At 36.4% G+C, this 18210-nt stretch overlaps 1 protein-coding gene across 5 annotated transcripts in view; it reads left to right on the top strand.

Moving 5' to 3' along the window:
- Nucleotides 1–12410: 12410 nt before the first annotated feature.
- Nucleotides 12411–18210, top strand: part of LOC127509870 (uncharacterized) — a 60229-nt gene continuing 54429 nt past the window's right edge. For all 5 annotated transcript variants that reach the window (XM_051889053.1, XM_051889054.1, XM_051889055.1 and 2 more), the window contains exon 1: nt 12411–12760. In XM_051889053.1, the coding sequence (XP_051745013.1) occupies nt 12715–12760 (46 nt within the window). In that variant the 5' untranslated portion in view covers nt 12411–12714. The remainder of the gene's footprint in view (nt 12761–18210) is intronic.

Here is an 18210-nt window from a genome sequence, read left to right as displayed (position 1 = left end):
GAACCGGAAACACTTCCTATAACACCAGATGTACTCGTTACATCAGAAGAAGAATGGCATCTATGCTAATATTAGTCTCTTTGTTTATCCCGAGGTTTACCGTAGTCAACCAGATCCGGGCCGTATCCAGGTGAGACCAAGGACCTGCGCCTTGACACGACCACAACGCAGCCCTGAAGTATCAGCAGAGATTGAGTCAACTAGATCATCCACTGTGAGGGCCTCATCGACACGACAGCCAGTGGCACAGTTCCTCAACAAACCGACCGTCCATAACGGCGTGATGAATACAATTCTCAACTGGATGGAACTGGAATAAATACTTTGAATGTTGCGATCCCATTGGACTTATGATAGCTGCCTGAATCATAATAAAGCACTGTTCGCCAGAAGAGAACTGGCCCCCCGACTAAGCCTGATTTCTCCCAAGGTTTTTTTCTCCATTTTAACACCTATTTGCCACCTGATGTCACCTGTTTGGAGTTTGGGTTCCTTGTCGCCGTCGCCTTTGGCTTGCTTAGTTTGGGACACTTGACATTTGATATTCAACAGTGCTTTGATCTGCATTGACACCATTTTCTTTAAGAGCTGCTGTGCAGCCAAAATTATACGCCAGTTATCACTGTAAAGCTGCTTTGACACAATCTGCATTGTAAAAAGCGCTATATAAATAAAGGTGACTTGACTTGACTCAAAACCAGCCTGCTAGACCAGCTATGACCAGTCTGGAAGACAGCAACTCATCTGATCCTCCAGACTCTAGCAATCCTGTTCAGCTCCAGCAGAGTTACATTGGGGTCAGTGCGTGTGTTCAGTGAGGTTTTGGCAGCCACTAGATGGCGCCCTGGCAGTGTCAGACATCTGAAATTATGTTTATCATTTCTAAAGCACTGAGAACTACAGTGAATAGAAGTTAGTGTGCGTGTTTGGAGATGGGTCTGTGTTCCAGTCAGTAAATTTCAAGTTTTGAAATGAATATGGAAAGTACGAATATAAAGGGGTCTGCAGATGGTTAACTGTTCTAATATAACAATATTATTATTATGATGGTCTTTATTTTTGTTATATCTTACCTCCATATTTAACACATGTATCATGCTTAAACATTCATGGCCTCAAAAATTAAGATCTGAAAAAAAAAAATTACACCCCCTGATAGCACACCTTCATCTCAGAGACGTCCATTTACATCTGTGTTTGCTCAACTGCAATACGTCTCTCTAAGCCTAAGACTGCTCTAAGACTAACTGCTTTTTCTAATATGTTTATCAGTTGTTTTTACACGGCAGATGTTTTCTAGATTTCTAGACCTTTAGCAGACATCTTAGAGAAGTACCTGCATTTGTGGATCAAAACACAAATGATGAAATGACTGTGGTGTCATCAGCCAGTTTTTCCTCCAGAAGACCCAGATACAGTGCTTTATCTCCCCCTTGTGTCTGAACACGAAATGACTTTATTTCAGCACTCTCACTGTAACTAACATGCAGTTAATAAAGGTAAGATACTTCAAATTGTCTGTTATTTTTGTGATTGTTTGGGGTATTCTGCAGCCCTTCATCAAATCTTTCAACACAGAGCCCACCTCAGATTGCTTTTAATCAATGCACAAATCGTAAAAACAGATCAAATCTGTTCCTAAATTCTAATTGGTTGGGCAAGGCAGACGTTTGAGTGGGCTCAGCCCACCCCTGCCCATGCCTAGAAACCGACCATGGGAATAGGGGGGAGCGGGGCACAACCTAACGCTTTTTGACTTTCTCAGTTTGTGTAAATCTACTTAGGGTTCAGAGAATTTATTTTGTTCCACATTAATTTCACATGTCTGGTACAAATATGTGGCTTTGTTTCATTAATACAGTGTATACTTTTGGGGCACGTTGTATGGCCTTTTTGACAGCTAAAAATTTTATCTGACTTAATTAAAAAAACATACATGACTGTTTCATGCAATTTCATGCATTTTGACTTACACTGTTGAAGAGTTGGATTCTCATGCTAAATATGGCCAAAGTTTCAAAACACGAGTTGGACGTATTTCTGTGCCATATTACTACTTCCTCCGAAGGACGAAGCCTCCGAAATGATACAGCTCCTGTCACCAAAGGAGTGTGTTTTTAGTTGTGAGGGAAAGATTACCTTTTTCAGCTTCCCAAAGAACCCAGCGTCAAGGGAACAAAGGATGAAGTTTGTTTTTCCGGGGCAGCAGCGGAGTTGTGCACATGTTTGTTTGTTCCAGGGATTTCGGTGATGAATACTTTGTAAACAAGTCCCAGTTCAGCGCTGGATTTGCAGATCGCGGGTGTTGAGTAAAGCTGCATCAGATGTCTGTGTTTTGTTGGTGCATAAAATGTAAACAACACGAACGCTTTTGTTCTCTTGTATTTATAATGATGTCGCAGCTAGCAGACATCGCAGAAGCTCTTTAGCTCTGCCCGCAGCACTGACGGCAGACACGCCTCCAGGAGCTCGGCTTTTTCCGGAAAGACTCGGTTTAGCGTATCTATCTTTTATAAATATGACAAAACTAAAGACTTTTCGGAGATATGAAGGATGCATTGTTACTCTATATGTACTCAAGATTAACATGAGATTGGCAGAAACTGTGTGTGATACCCCCCCTTTAACACTGCAACTAAACTCAAGCAAGCACTTGGACGCCACCTAATGGATAAGGGACATATTACATATAACAACATTAAACTGTTTTATATATCACAATGACAAACTAAAATATTTTGTCATAAAATTTTTTTCATATAAAATAACAGCATTTTTTTTAGAAATTCAAATTTAAATAATTTTGTAGTTTGACAATGAACACTCTGCAAAACACAGCTGCACAGGACTGGTCAAAACAATACAGGCAAACAGATGAAGAAACACATCCAGACATTCAGAAAAACACAGAGTTGAACAAAAACACTCCTCTCCCTCCATCACAGCTCTCACAGAAAACGAGATGAATAGACGAGCCAGTACAAATGCTGAATATTTCTTGAAATAATATTTTCTGGATGTTCAGGTTCTTCCTCTCAGTCTTTATTCACCTTTTTTTTCCATGGTTTCTCAACAGAAAATCATAAAAGTTAATTATGCCAGTTGTATCGTAACTGTATATAATAGTATAGTTCTAATAGCGGGGCACATTGTAATGCAGTGTTTACAACGAACCCATTCTGTGAAACTGGACTTTAAACCTGGTTAGTGTCTTCTGATAGCTAGTGAAGCATTAAAGAACTACCCAAACTGCTAAACAACAGATTGGAGATGAAAATAATATCAGATTTGTCTAATTTTAAATAAACACAAAAATATAGATGAAAAATTAGCTTAAGTAAGAAATTTACTTTTGCTATTGTTAAATAAATGTTCAGTGATATCTTCCAAATATTTCTGAATTTTGGCGCAATTTTTTCTCTATATATTGTCGATATGGCAACTAGTAAATAGGCTAAGATTTTTCATGCTAGCGTGTGTGGAAAGTATTTAAAGGGGGGGGTATCACACAGTTTCTGTCAATCTCATGTTAATCTTGAGTACCTATAGAGTAGGAGTGCATCCTTCATATCTCCAAAAAGTCTTTAGTTTAATCATATTTATAAAAGATACATACGCTGTACCGAGTATTTCCGAAAACAGCCGAGCGCCTGGAGGCGTGTCCTGTGAGTGGAGCTAGAGTGACGAGCTGTCACGAGCACGCGCAGCTTTTGTGTAGAGATCGTCTGCAAGCTATCAATGGTCAGCTAAACAACTGTATTTAAACACACAATATACCATCGCATTATCCATGGATAACTTTTGAATCACTATAATGAATATAGCATATGAATGATGAATAATGAATTTATGAATTCACTACGTTCGTGTTGTTTACATTATATGCACTTAGGCACCTATTGCCAACAAAACAGACATTTGAAGCAGTTTTACTCACCACCTGCGGTTCTGACTCATAACCGGGATCATTATCGCTGTGACCGCTCCATCTTTCAGTTTCAAACGATCTGTAAACCCAGTGTAGAACTGGGCCTTGTTTATGAAACCATAAGCACCGATCCTGAGGGCTCGAGCAGCCACGGAAAAACACAATATATGCTCCATTCATTTTAACCAATAAAAAAAGTGATTGCAACTATCAGTTGCAAGATAGAAAAAAATAATAATCCATGGCCGTTTAGGGCTTCCGTACCGTAGTAATGTCCGTATGTACTTTAAATAATGTTTAAATGATATAATATTTATGAATTTTACTATGTACTTGCCCATTGCATTGTGTCTGCTGTGCTCTTGCCAAGAGAGCCCGCCCACACTCTTCTGATTGGCTGTGGTTTTTGTTTGATTTTTAGCAGATCGAGGCTTCATGAAACACTGAAGCAGTTGAAGCAAATGTGTCGTAATGTGTCGAGACTTCGAAACAATCTGACACCCGTCTCCACAGTGACCCCTAGTGGTCAGAACAGTGCAAATGCAACAAAACTGAGGCCAAACATGCATGAAAACACCTTTTACAAATGTATTGCAAATGTTTTATTGAAAGTAAAATCTATCAAATGCAATTAACTAATCATCTAATACGATTAAATATAGAGTGTCTGTATAATATGTGTTCTTTTATCAATTTTCAGGGCTTGTTTCTCTGTTCCATGGCTCAAGCTAAACAGGCCAATAAGAGATTAATAACTACCATTATTCATTTTAATTATTCTAATGTCTAATTAAAACATCTACAAATGTATAAAACCATAGGGTAAAGCCCATAGACACTTGTTCAACAGTTCTCAGTGAATCTGCATGATTCATGGGTTCACTTTATCATCGCCCTCTACCGGTGAACCATTGAAATTGAAAACTGTTTATTTATTTTTTTATTGCAAGTATGAACAAGAACAACTTAATCATATCAATATAACAATGGATGACATCAAATATAAATAATGATGGAAGACAAATGCATAAAGTAGCGGAAGGAAAGCAATAAAAATAAATAAATAAAAAATACAGAGGTAATAAAGCAATTTACGTAACGTTCATCAGATCATTATACAGATTCATAAATTTGACACTTTTTTTGTTTTTAATCTTTTTTAGTGTTATAATTAAATAGTTAAGGTCACAGAGAAAGTGGTTTAATTTGGGCAATGTTGAAGAAAATTTACATTTATGAATGTAATATTTTGCCACTAAAATAACTAAATTTCCTATATATTCTATATTTTGTTTACAATGTGAAAAATAGCAGAATATATCACACATAGTGATATCAATGACCAAATTAGATTTCGAAGCCAAAAAATTTGACAGATCGGACCAAAATTCTTTAACAAGGGGGCATTTGAAGAAAAGATCAATTGACTCAATACTAGACTTACAAAAATTACAATTCAAACTAGTGTTACTAAATTTAGAAATCATTTCATTAGTGGGGTATATATTGTGCAACATTTTTGAATGTAGTTCTTTAACTTTATTGGGGACACAACATTTATAAGGTAAGAGCCATGCTTTTTTCCAACTAATCTTAACTATAAAAGAATTCCAGAAAAATGTTCCCCTTGGAGTAATTCTTTTTCTAGACTGAAACACATTTCTTATAATTTTGTTACTACATTTTGGGTCATAAATACTCCTGTCTTCAACCAAAAATTTCTGTTCACTCTTTACATCTCTTTAAATGATAAGTGACATCTCATTAAATGAACAAGACCATTAGGTATAGCTTTTACCATTGTAAAAAATTCCTTATGAACAACCGGTAAATTATGTTTAGACATGAAATCATAATAAGAATAAACATTCCCATGTGGATCTAGCATATCACAAAGATAATCAATACCTTTCTCATGCCAGTTCTTAAAAAAAAATGGACTTGTTCTTAACTAGAATGCTCTCGTTGTTCCACAGTTTCACTTTATGTGGGGAGAAATTGGTGGGAACAAAGTTTCCATGCCAACAGAGCCTGTTCATGGAATTTAGAGAGTTTTATAGGGAGTTTAGAGGGGGAGAAGTTACAAGTTAACAAAAATTTAGGTCCTCCCACTTTTTTATAGATATTGTGTGGAATAAAGTACCAAATAGAATCCGGTGAATTGACACAATTCTTTACCCAGTTTACTTTGAAGGTATAATTAACGTCAAAAAAATCAAACATGTCAAAACCTTCATCAGATTTCTTACCACATATAACTTGTTTTTTCAAGTGCTGATGTTTGTTTTTCCAAAAAAAAAAAAAAAAAAAAAATCAAACAATAAACAATTAATTTGTTTACAAGAATTATCATGGACAAATAATGAGAAAGATGGGTATATAAAGTGAGACAGTCCTTCAGCTTTTATTAAAAGAACTCTGCCAAGTAAGGATAAATCTCTTTGAAGCCAATTGTTGAATATTAGTTTTGCTTTTTTTAATTTTAGGAAGGAAATTCATTTCTTACCCAAGTGAAATTTTCTTAACGATATAAATACCGAGATATTTCACATTATCTTTAATAGGTATATCATTTACAAAAGTTTCAAGGCTATCATATAGACAAAGAATTTCACATTTGGGAATATTTAATTTTAGACCAGAAGCCTGTGTAAAGGTATCAATAGTTTCAAGAACCCCTGCAACCTGATTTGTGTTTTCTAAAAACAGGGTTGTGTCGTCCGCAAATTGCGAAATTCTAATCTCACGGTCGAAAATTGACAACCCTTTAATATCAGTATTATTTAGAATATTCAAAGACAGTAATTCCACAACTAACAGGAACAAAAAGGGGGAAATTCCACAACTCCCCTGTTAATAGGAAATCTCATAGATGTATCAAACTGTAACAGAACTGAGCTATTCATATCTTTATATATCATTTTAACCATCTTTATAAAGTTCTCTCCAAAACCAAACAATTCTAGCATAGAGAATATAAAATTATGCTCGATGGTATTGAACACTTTGTAGAAGTCTAGAAACAGTATGACTGCTTCTGATTTAATATGAGCTGCATAATCTATAAGATCTACAATTAACCTAATATTACAACTTATATGTCTTTTAGGCATAAAACCTGTTTGAGTTTCATTAATTATTTCAGATAGACCAGATTTTAATCCTTTTGCAAAAACTAATGATAACATTTTATAATCTAAATGTAATAATGTTATTGGCCTCCAGTTGTCAAGGGAGAGAAGATCTTTACCTGGTTTTGGTATCAGGGTAATAAGGCCTTGTTTCATAGAGGTGCATAATTGCATTCATAAAACATTCATTATACATTCTAAGTAATGGTCTCTTAATAATTTCCCAAAAGTGTTCATAAAACTCAATAGTAAGGCCATCTGAGCCAGGGGATTAACCTTTCTTCACAGACTGCATTGCTTTGGTAAGTTCTTCTAAAGAAAGGTCATTTTCACAAATAGCTTTAAATTTACTTGAGATCACTGGAGTGTAAGGTTTGATTTTTTTTGTAAAAAGGATCTTGCATAGTTTTCATTATAATTTGAGCAGTATAGTTTGTTAAAAAAAGAACATACATATTTATTAATTTGACAGGGGTTTTTGTTTATATTACCATCGATTTTCAAAGCTGTTAGACAATTCCTTTTAATATTTCTCTTTTCTAGAGCTGGTAACTGGTATTTTTCTCTCCCATTTCCAACCATTTAGCCCTAGATCTTATAAATGCACCCTTAGCTAATTCTAAGTAATGATCGTCTATTTCATTTCTCAGACTAGCTAATAAAGTTTCCTCCTCTGTATTAAGAGTTTCTTTAGATAATAACTTGTCAAGCTCATTGAGAATCTCATGACATCTTTTGGAATTTGCCACTTTAAGTTCTTTAGCAAAACGCATTGCCAATTGTCTGACTTTGAATTTTAAAAATTCCCATCTTTGAGTCTGACTCATAGATTTATCTTCCAAAACAGAAGCAGTTTTTCCACAAATTTTTCATCCAAAAGTAATTTATTATTGAATTTCCAATAACCACAAATTATTTTACAACTGTCTGCCTTACCATCAAAGAAATTGAGATGAATCTATGATCTGATAAAGGTGAATAATCGATTGAAGTATATGGGACAAATTGAATTGCATTAGTAGATAAGAGCCAAAAATCAATTCGTGACTTGCGTGTCATATCATTACTTGTCCATGTATGTTCTTTATCGTGTGGATGTAAAAAATGCCAGACATCAGTAACTTGTAAATTATCACAAAGCAGATCAAAAATTTTAGATGTACTGTTCTTTGGAGAGATTCTATATGGAATCATTGGGAGCTTCATTGAAGTCACCTCCAATCAGCAGATAAGACAAGTTTTTTAAACATACATACATTTAAAGAGCTATTATTGTGTCCACAGACATTACAAATGATAAATTTCGTATCGTCTGTGTTTAAAATTATTATAATCCACCTCCCTTCTCCAGAATAAATTGTTTCCACTACATCTCCCTTCAATTTGTTTAAGAAAACAGCAACCCCTGCAGAATGGTTTGTTCCATGACAGAAAAATACAGAATCGCCCCACTGCGATTTCCAAAACTTTAGGTCATTATCACAAGAATGTATTTCTTGGAATAAAATAATTTGAGCTTCTCTGTGTTTAATAAAAAGAAAAAGTGCCTTCCATTTATCTAAATTCCTTAAACCTCTGACATTAAGAAAAATAAAGTCTAATTTCCCAAAATTATGAACTGTCATCCAAAAGATAAAGAAAACAAAGACAAAACAAACAGACAAAGAACAACAACGAACAAGACCTCCTAAATTAGCTTAAGCTATTTGTTACTGTGAAAACAAATAGACCCACCAGGATCTCATGCAATAAGAAGTCAATCAATATTGCAAGTCCACATTGTAAGTTGTTAGGGACAATGAAATTGTCTGTGTGTGTCCTTTATTCAATCAATGTTAACTAAATGTCAATATTAACTTTTTTACCTTCGATGTAAGCAAAAGTACCGATGAAAGCTTCCTCCAGGAATTTCGAGCCTCTTGCATCCCTCCGTACAATATCTCGAAAGTGATGCATTCTGAATTGAATGATTACTCTCGCTGAGTTGCCGTCTTTCCTCTTTCCAATTCTGTGCACAGAATCCACCACCTCCGGTAATTTCTCAGCAATTTTCGGGGAAATCTTGCCAAGAACATTGATCACCAGATCACAAGTGTTTTCTTGTTGATCTTCCTCCTTCATGCCATGCAGTCTCAGTCCCCATCTTTGTCGATAACTGTTGGCCTCCAGCAGCTGAAGTTTGAGTTGTTTGTTCTCTTCTCTCAAGTCTAAAGTCTTCTTTTCCAGCGCGGAGCTCCTCTCGTTATGGTTGGTGGTATCTTTTCCACCGATTCATTCAAAAAGGTCATGGCATGATCAGTGTTTCTCACCGTTGTCTCCATGGATGTAACCTTTTCAAAAATTACTTCACATTTTGCGGAAAGAGACTGAATGGCAACCATAACCTTGTTGAGGTCACAGTCAGGAGATGTTATCTTTCCTTTTTTTGGCACTGGACTTTTAGCTGGTGTGCACGGCAGTGGAGCTGCCAAGGATTTCTCTGGATTGACTGTGTCAACTGAATCAGTAGTTAAATCAGCACTGTATCATACTGGGCGAATAGTTGGGATGGCACCATATTTCCATTTTTCTCCATGTTCGCCTTGGAGTGATGTTTTGCCTTGTGTTTGCCCATATGACCGAGTTTTCAAACAAAGTTAAATTAGTCCCTATAAAGTCATTGACATAAAAAGCTAAGAATAAAACAATTTTCCTCACTTATTGCATATGTAAATCTCGATGATGTCTGAGGATTAAGATCGCAGCACGTCTGCCCGGAACAGCGCCATCTTGGCCCCAAATTTCGAACTGTTCTGAAACATTTCGAAACAGTGATGCCGTAATGAAGCCTCGTTTACAAAAATCACATGACTTTGCAGTTTGATACACGCTCCGAATCACTGATTCAAAACAAAAGATTCATAAAGCTTCGGAGCTTCATGAAGCAGTGTTTCGAAATCGGCCATCACTATTGATTTTATCGCTTCTCGTTTTCGCGTCGCATCAAGTGTGGACAGTCAAATTGCTCGTCGCTGGAATCTTATCGCATCGCGTCTGGTTAGGACACGGTGTGGTTCAGGAATTATGAGCCATTTCGTACTTTTGACCGCTGTAGTGCCCCCGTCAGGCCAATCGGGGCGAGCCTTGGTGACATTGTAGGCGGTATGAGTACTACCAGCCCTCTACGACTTACGGTTTGGTCTGCCCGATCACTTTAAAGCCCTGGATACACTGCACGATTTTTGCCTGTCCCAGACGAAAGATTGCCATCGTGAAACAATCGTGGTGATTTCTGTGATCGTGGCTCTTAATCGGTCGTACAGTGAGAGAGGTTGTTTTCCTGGTCTTGCGACCAAAGATAGCCTACGATCATTTTCTGACAGTGTCAGAAATTCAGCATGATCATCGCACAGTATGTTTGCTGCTACGACCTACGCCTACTGACCAGCCAATAAAAATGCGACATGAAATCAATGTGACACGGCACTAAAACTTAAAACTGCTTACCTCAAGCTCTTTTCCCTTCTTCTTTCGCCGTTTCTTTTTTTTTTCCCCAGCGCACATAAAATCTACAACTGCCAAAGTGTGATTCAACATGGTTTTTTGTTTACCACTAGCAAATCGAGTTTGTTGCGTGTTCTTATCATTGAAAGTCAACGCCTACAAAAGTAAACATGACGAAAAATATAAAATCATTAATTTATTATTCCAACTGTAAGATAACTCTTCTCTGATTATTAATACTTAAAGATCGTTGCATCAAGTTGGTAGAGTACTGTGATTGATTGATTTCTTTATTTTTACCATGTGTTTTCTTATTTTCATTTTTTTTATTTCTGTAAACTAGCCTACACCTTCACTTCCTATTGCATATTGTTGTCCAAGAACTCAAAACAGAGTTTGAGCAAGAGAAAAAGAGAGAATTGTCTGCTTCATTCAAACAGCAGATGGCAGTAATGCTCTATTTTAGTTTGCTATCCAGTCCTAGATTATGGATGTATTGTGTATGAATCGGCATTTGTAACTATGTTAAAGAAATTAGATATCATACAAGCTAAAGCATTAAGAATCATTTTAGGAGCAGTTAAAACAACTCCAACTGCAGCACTGCAGGTGGAAACATCTGAAATGCCACTGTATAGAAGAAGAGAAAAACTAGCTATGGCTTATTGGATTAATCTACAGGGACAAAGTAATGATCATCCTGCAAAGGGAGTACTTAAGGAAAGTTGGGAAACTATGAATACACCAGGTAAAGGCTTTGCATGGAAAATTAAAAAGTAGGTTAATGAAACTGGGTTAGACATAAAATTATTTGCTCCAATAATTGTAACACCTCCAATACCACCTTGGTTACTTGCTCAACCTGAAATAGACTTAAAGCTACATGAGAAAATTAAGGAAAAAGGAGATGAGGTTAATGTAAAAACATTCGTAGAAGAGTATAAAAATACACATTTTACATAGATGGGTCAAAGAGCATAGAATCTGTTAGAACAGGGTTGCTTTCTATGTTCCAGAATTTGATGTTAGGAAGGCTGGAAGAATATCAGATGGTACTTCTGTGTATACAGCAGAGATGGTAGCACTAGGTTGGGTTTACGAAATAAGACCAGATAAAGTAATGATATGTTCTGATTCAATGGCAGTTCTTATGAGTTTACAATCAATGCAAACAAATAGAAGTGACATTTTAATAGAAATCATGATTACGTTATACAGTATAAAACAAATAGGAATAATAACTCGTTTTATATGGGTACCTGCACATGTGGGAATTCAGGGTAATGAGGAAGCAGACAAAATGGCTAAAGACACTTTAAATATGGATGAACCAAGCTTTAATATTTTAATCAGCAGATCAGAAGGAAAACATTTAATTCTAGAAGCTTGTAATAGGAAGTGGCAAACATATTAGGATTCATGTCAAACAGGTCAACACTTTCATAAAGTTCAAAAGAGTATAAAGAAATATAAAATCATTCATAATATAAGCAGAAGGGAACAAGTTATCCTCACTCATTTACGAACAGGGCATTTGAATCTTAATCACACATTACATAATACAGGTTTATGTGAAGTATGTTTAATAGTGGAAACAGTGGAACATGTAATGATGGTATGTAATGTATATGAAAGAGAGAAAAAAAAGTCTTAAGGAGGAACTGCAGTCACTGGGATACCAAGATTTCACATTAAGTAAAATATTCATTGGTGGATCAAATGCAGGGAAAATGATAAATGCAATTATGATATTTGTTAGGATGAGTGGATTAAAAAATAGAATATAGGAAATGGTTCATTCTTTTCACACTCCATCACAGTAGGTGGCGGTATGCACCTTTGAAGTTGGTTCGCAACCCGCCATAAAATCAAAAGAAGAAGTTTGTGATCTGCTGCAAAGAAAGAGAACCGTTATAGTCTCCGCCATTACAGGTTTCTGTGCTTCACTGCAGTCTTTCAGATCTGGAAACGTGGAAGTTCTTCTTTAGTAGCACATCAACAATAGCCTAATGAAAATGTATTAATCGGTTACAGTCGGTATTAAGGTCTCTTTAGGTATTTAGCGGGTTTTGTTCACACTCATCGCTGTCGGTCGGGAGGGTGTGGTTCAGAAACAACAGCGAGCATTAATGATATTCATCGAAATCAGGTTTTGCTGGAATCTTCGACAGTATGAAGAACAATTTCAAATTATTTCAGATTGTTCTACTAATGTGTGGTAAGTTCATGATTTCTGTTTATTTTTCACACTTTCGGTTTCACTCTGACACCGGAAACAGTAGAGGCTGGGGTGGCCGATATGGACCTGGAAAACCAGAGTCCTGCAGAGTTTTGCTTCAAATTAAATCTCAACAAGCTAATCTAGGTTTTAATACGGGGCAGGAGAGTTTTTTTATTTTTATTTTATTTTATCTTATTTACCATGGTTGAAGATAACTCTGCGAGACTTCGGCTCTCCCTTTTTTAACTAATGATCACATTCATCCAGGTGAATTTGTACATGTTGTTCTCAACTATTTGTAATCACTTGTAGGGCTGCACGATAAGGGTTAAACTGATTCACGATTATTTTGCTCAAAAGATTGTTTATCACGATTATTCTATCAAAAAGGGTAATGTAGTTATGGCCATTTGCACGTTCTTTACCAACCTACACTTCAGCCAAAAGGCCTGTAGGTGGCACACCGACTTCATTTAACCAACTATGATAACTTCGTTAGATGGTGACTGTTTTGTGATATAAGATACAGAATTTTGATTTAATTGTTTTAAATATTCAAATGTCTTTGTATTCCCCTACTGTTGTTTCAATAAAAAAAAAAAAAAAAAAAAACTTCGTTAGATGGTAAATCAATACAAAACACATGGTTTTGGTGAGCGCTGTGTAATCTGTATTCATATTTTTAAAGCAACACAATTCGTTTGCAAATGAGACAAACCACAGGTCCAGATTGCCCTGCAAATTCGTAAAGCAAAGAAATTATATATATATATATATATATATATATATATATAGGTGCTGGTCATAAAATTAGATTATCATCAAAAAGTTGATTTATTTCACTAATTCCATTCAAAAAGTGAAACTTGTATATTATATTCATTCATTACACACAGACTGATATATTTCAAATGTTTATTTCTTTTAATTTTGATGATTATAACTGACAACTAAGGAAAATCCCAAATTCAGTATCTCAGAAAATTAGAATATTACTTAAGACCAATACAAAGAAAGGATTTTTAGAAATCTTGGCCAACTGAAAAGTATGAACATGAAAAGTATGAGCATGTACAGCACTCAATACTTAGTTGGGGCTCCTTTTGCCTGAATTACTGCAGCAATGCGGCGTGGCATGGAGTCGATCAGTCTGTGGCACTGCTCAGGTGTTATAAGAGCCCAGGTTGCTCTGATAGTGGCCTTCAGCTCTTCTGCATTGTTGGGTCTGGCATATCGCATCTTCCTCTTCACAATACCCCATAGGTTTTCTATGGGGTTAAGGTCAGGCGAGTTTGCTGGCCAATTAAGAACAGGGATACCATGGTCCTTAAACCAGGTACTGGTAGCTTTGGCACTGTGTGCAGGTGCCAAGTCCTGTTGGAAAATGAAATCTGCATCTCCATAAAGTTGGTCAGTAGCAGGAAGCATGAAGTGCTCTAAAACTTCCTGGTATACGGCTGCGTTGACCTTGGACCTCAGAAAACACAGTGGACCAACACCAGCAGATGACATGGCACCCCAAACCATCACTGACTGTGGAAACTTTACACTGGACCTCAAGCAACGTGGATTGTGTGCCTCTCCTCTCTTCCTCCAGACTCTGGGACCCTGATTTCCAAAGGAAATGTAAAATTTACTTTCATCAGAGAATATAACTTTGGACCACTCAGCAGCAGTCCAGTCCTTTTTGTCTTTAGCCCAGGCGAGACGCTTCTGACGCTGTCTGTTGTTCAAGAGTGGCTTGATACAAGGAATGCGACAGCTGAAACCCGTGTCTTGTATACGTCTGTGCGTAGTGGTTCTTGAAGCACTGACTCCAGCTGCAGTCCACTCTTTGTGAATCTCCCCCACATTTTTGAATGGGTTTTGTTTCACAATCCTCTCCAGGGTGCGGTTATCCCTATTGCTTGTACACTTTTTTTTTTCTACTACATCTTTTCCTTCCCTTCCCCTCTCTATTAATGTGCTTGGACACAGAGCTCTGTGAACAGCCAACCTCTTTTGCAGTGACCTTTTGTGTCAATGGTCGTCTTTTGGACAACTGTCAAGTCAGCAGTCTTCCCCATGATTGTGTAGCCTACAGAACTAGACTGAGAGACCATTTAAAGGCCTTTGCAGGTGTTTTGAGTTAATTAGCTGATTAGAGTGTGGCACCAGGTGTCTTCAATATTGAACCTTTTCACATTATTCTAATTTTCTGAGATACTGAATTTGGGATTTTCCTTAGTTGTCAGTTATAATCATCAAAATTAAAAGAAATAAACATTTGAAATATATCAGTCTGTGTGTAATGAATGAATATAATATACAAGTTTTACTTTTTGAATGGAATTAGTGAAATAAATCAACTTTTTGATGATATTCTAATTATATGACTAGCACCTGTATATACAGGGTGCGATTTGTGAAAAAACCAGAGGGGGGGATGTTTTGAATATTTTATTTTTTTTTTTTGGTCTTTTTTTCCCCTTTTTGAAAATCCCAAACCACAGTGGAGCTATATACTAATTTTTGGCAGCTGCCTGTTATAGAAACATTTTTACAATAAATATTCTGATTTAACCTTGAGTTTTGAAGTATTAGACAGATTAGATAGCTTCGATATTTGCACCACTATTTACAATGGCACTAATAATTCTTAATTTCTAATAGGAATGCAAAATCATGCAAAATCAATCAGTAGCAATCACGTTTGCTCCTATTTATTTTTGATCACAGTGCATACACAAACGTTTAGTCCCAAAGTGTGCACATTTGGATAAATACACGTTTACCTCATATTTCGTTAGATAAAATAGAACCAGGGGCGTACACAGGGTTTCATAAATATCGAGGTCACAAAATGTAGTTTACTAGTCTAGGGGAGTATGGGTGCATGCTCCCCCGAAAAAATGTATTTCCTTGGTGTAGACATGTGCATTTTAAGACGTTTTAAGGCCAACAAATTGGATAACAATTGCTTTGAAACAATGTCAACAAATAGCCTATGCATGCACAGTTTTGAGGCAGCTTTAATTGCATGTTTGGTAATTTCATGATTTAATTTACAACAGAAGAACGACGGTGCATGCTCGTAGTTTCATTTGTGCTTTATTTAAGCTATAATAAAGTAATGTGCAGCATTTTATATGCTCTATTGGTGGTTTGTGGAGTAGCATCACCCGGCGGTAATATTTTTTTATCCCTACCGGGGATAAAAAATAATTCAGCACAGGCAGGGATACATAAACCAGAAGGGGGGGAAATCCAGTTAAAGAAAAAGCTTATGTCACTTAATGTAGCCTAAGTGATATTAAAAGATCAAATTCTGCACAAACCAATTTTTCTGTATAGTATGCTTTATTAGTATAGTGTATACTAAGTTTGGTCTTTTAATGTCACTGTGATGGAAATTTTGAACTAATTAATAATGAACTAACGTCTTTTCTTCTACAGGCCTAATAAGCTAACTTTGAAATAGAGAAATAGTCACTAGGACTGAGTGTTGTAACAAGTGGAAAAATTCTGCTGTGCTGGCTAGACAGCATCCTTCTAAGGATCAAAAATAATCTTTTAAAAATTGTTTTAACCTATTGAGTAATCTGAACTATTAACCCAGTGATATTTTTTGATGATCTTGTGATTCATTTGTTCTAATCTAAATTTACTCCGCCAGTGAGCAGGACAGAGGAACTGAGATGTTTTTTAAAAAATCTGAACCAATCATATTGAGACTGATGATAATGAGTAATAGATCATGCCATACTGACTGTAAAATGTACCTGAAATCCTATAAAACCTGCTGTATTCCTTTGTTCGGAGAGAGATTCTCTGGATTTGATAGGAGCTCTCCCGGCCGTGATTAAAGCTGTGAAGGACAAAAACTGGAGTCTCTGGTTATTGCTGCAGCAAGTCAGGTTAGGGAACACTAGGTTTTTGAGGGTCAAGACATTGGCCGAGATATTATTGAGTGTCGATTAGGAGACGCTCCAAAAGATCATATATTATTGAGTGTCGATTTGGAGACACACCGAAAAATCAGGAAATTTATTAAGTGTTGATTAGGAGACACTCGGATGTCGATTAGGAGACGCCCCAGGAACAGGTAAACTTAAGTCAGGTGTGTCTTGGAAAATCTACCACATCACTTAGTTAATTAAGCCACGTTAAGCCTTTTCACGTTAGGCATTTTCATGTTGAGCGTTTTAGAATGTCCCAGTGTCGGGATTATTTTTAACAGATTAACATTATGAAAACTGGTAAAACCTTAGGAACGTCAAAAGATAAAACGGCGAAACTCCTAATATTCTAATAATTCAAAATTATGTTCATTTTTCCGAATGAATTGTCACATAGGTTGAAAAAGTGCATTCTGCAAACAGTAAGGTGGAGATCCGTGTTGCATTTGTTGAAATTAATCGCTGAAGGTTTGACCATGGCAGATTTAGTCACACAAATAGTACGAGTGGCTTGTGAAGAAACAAAGACTGGCTGTATGACACTTTCATTGAAGCAGAATTTCGCTGTGGAGATCGCTAAACTCCAGCGCTCATGTTTGTTTTCAGATCATCAGCGCTTCTTCCGCATTTAGAGGGAGCACATGCACAGAGTTGCCAGATTGCACAGATTAGGTAAAACACCGGGAAGAAAGTATATAATTTTAAGGGGAAAAGCTCTATTTGGGGGATTTAAACTCTTTGCATCTGGCAACCACGAGCATATCCCAAAGAAAAAACAAGTTTTCAGGATAAATAGCGAACAGACCAATATCGTGACGATTATTTAAAATCAATCGAGAGAAGCAGATATTGTTATCGCGATTAAAATACGATTAATCGTGCAGCCCTAATCACTTGTCTCCTGCACTTTTATTCAATTGTAGGTGCTCTCTGGCTGAATCGAAGCTGTGTAAGAATAAATTAATTATAAACAAACAAACAGATAAAGCAGTTCAGATAAAGATGAGATGATGGGCTGGAAGGGAAATGAAACACAACTGTCACTGGCTAATCACTACTTTAAATGATCTTTTGACCAAAGATACTTAATTAGTAGCCTAACATTTGCTTAGTTTTCACACCGTGCATTTCAAACAAGCAGTCATTATTCTTCTTTTCTCTCTTTTTTTTTTTTTTTTCTGAAGCGAGCGGAAATGTTTCCAAGACTCTGAGCTAACAAATTCAAACCCATGTCAGAGGACAAGGAAGGGACTAAATAAATAGGTAAAGTTCGTTTTGGGTTTGACATTCGCTGCATATTCGCCTAGGCAGCTTTAGGAACTGCTTTAGTCCAATAATTAATTCAAATGAATGTTTACAGGGTTATAGTAAATACATGCCTAATGGGCAAACTGACTGATTATATTTTGCCAGTATCTCGCTTTAGACAGTACCTCCCCTACCGCAAATATTTTTAGAAAAAAAAACACAGCAATTTACCAAAATGGTTTTGTTTTCATGTTCCAAAGG

The sequence above is a fragment of the Ctenopharyngodon idella genome, chromosome 3 (genome assembly GCF_019924925.1).
Source record: "Ctenopharyngodon idella isolate HZGC_01 chromosome 3, HZGC01, whole genome shotgun sequence".
In the NCBI taxonomy this organism is placed as follows: domain Eukaryota; kingdom Metazoa; phylum Chordata; class Actinopteri; order Cypriniformes; family Xenocyprididae; genus Ctenopharyngodon; species Ctenopharyngodon idella.
Note: the sequence above shows the minus strand (reverse complement) of the source record. Positions and strands in the feature narration are given on the sequence as shown.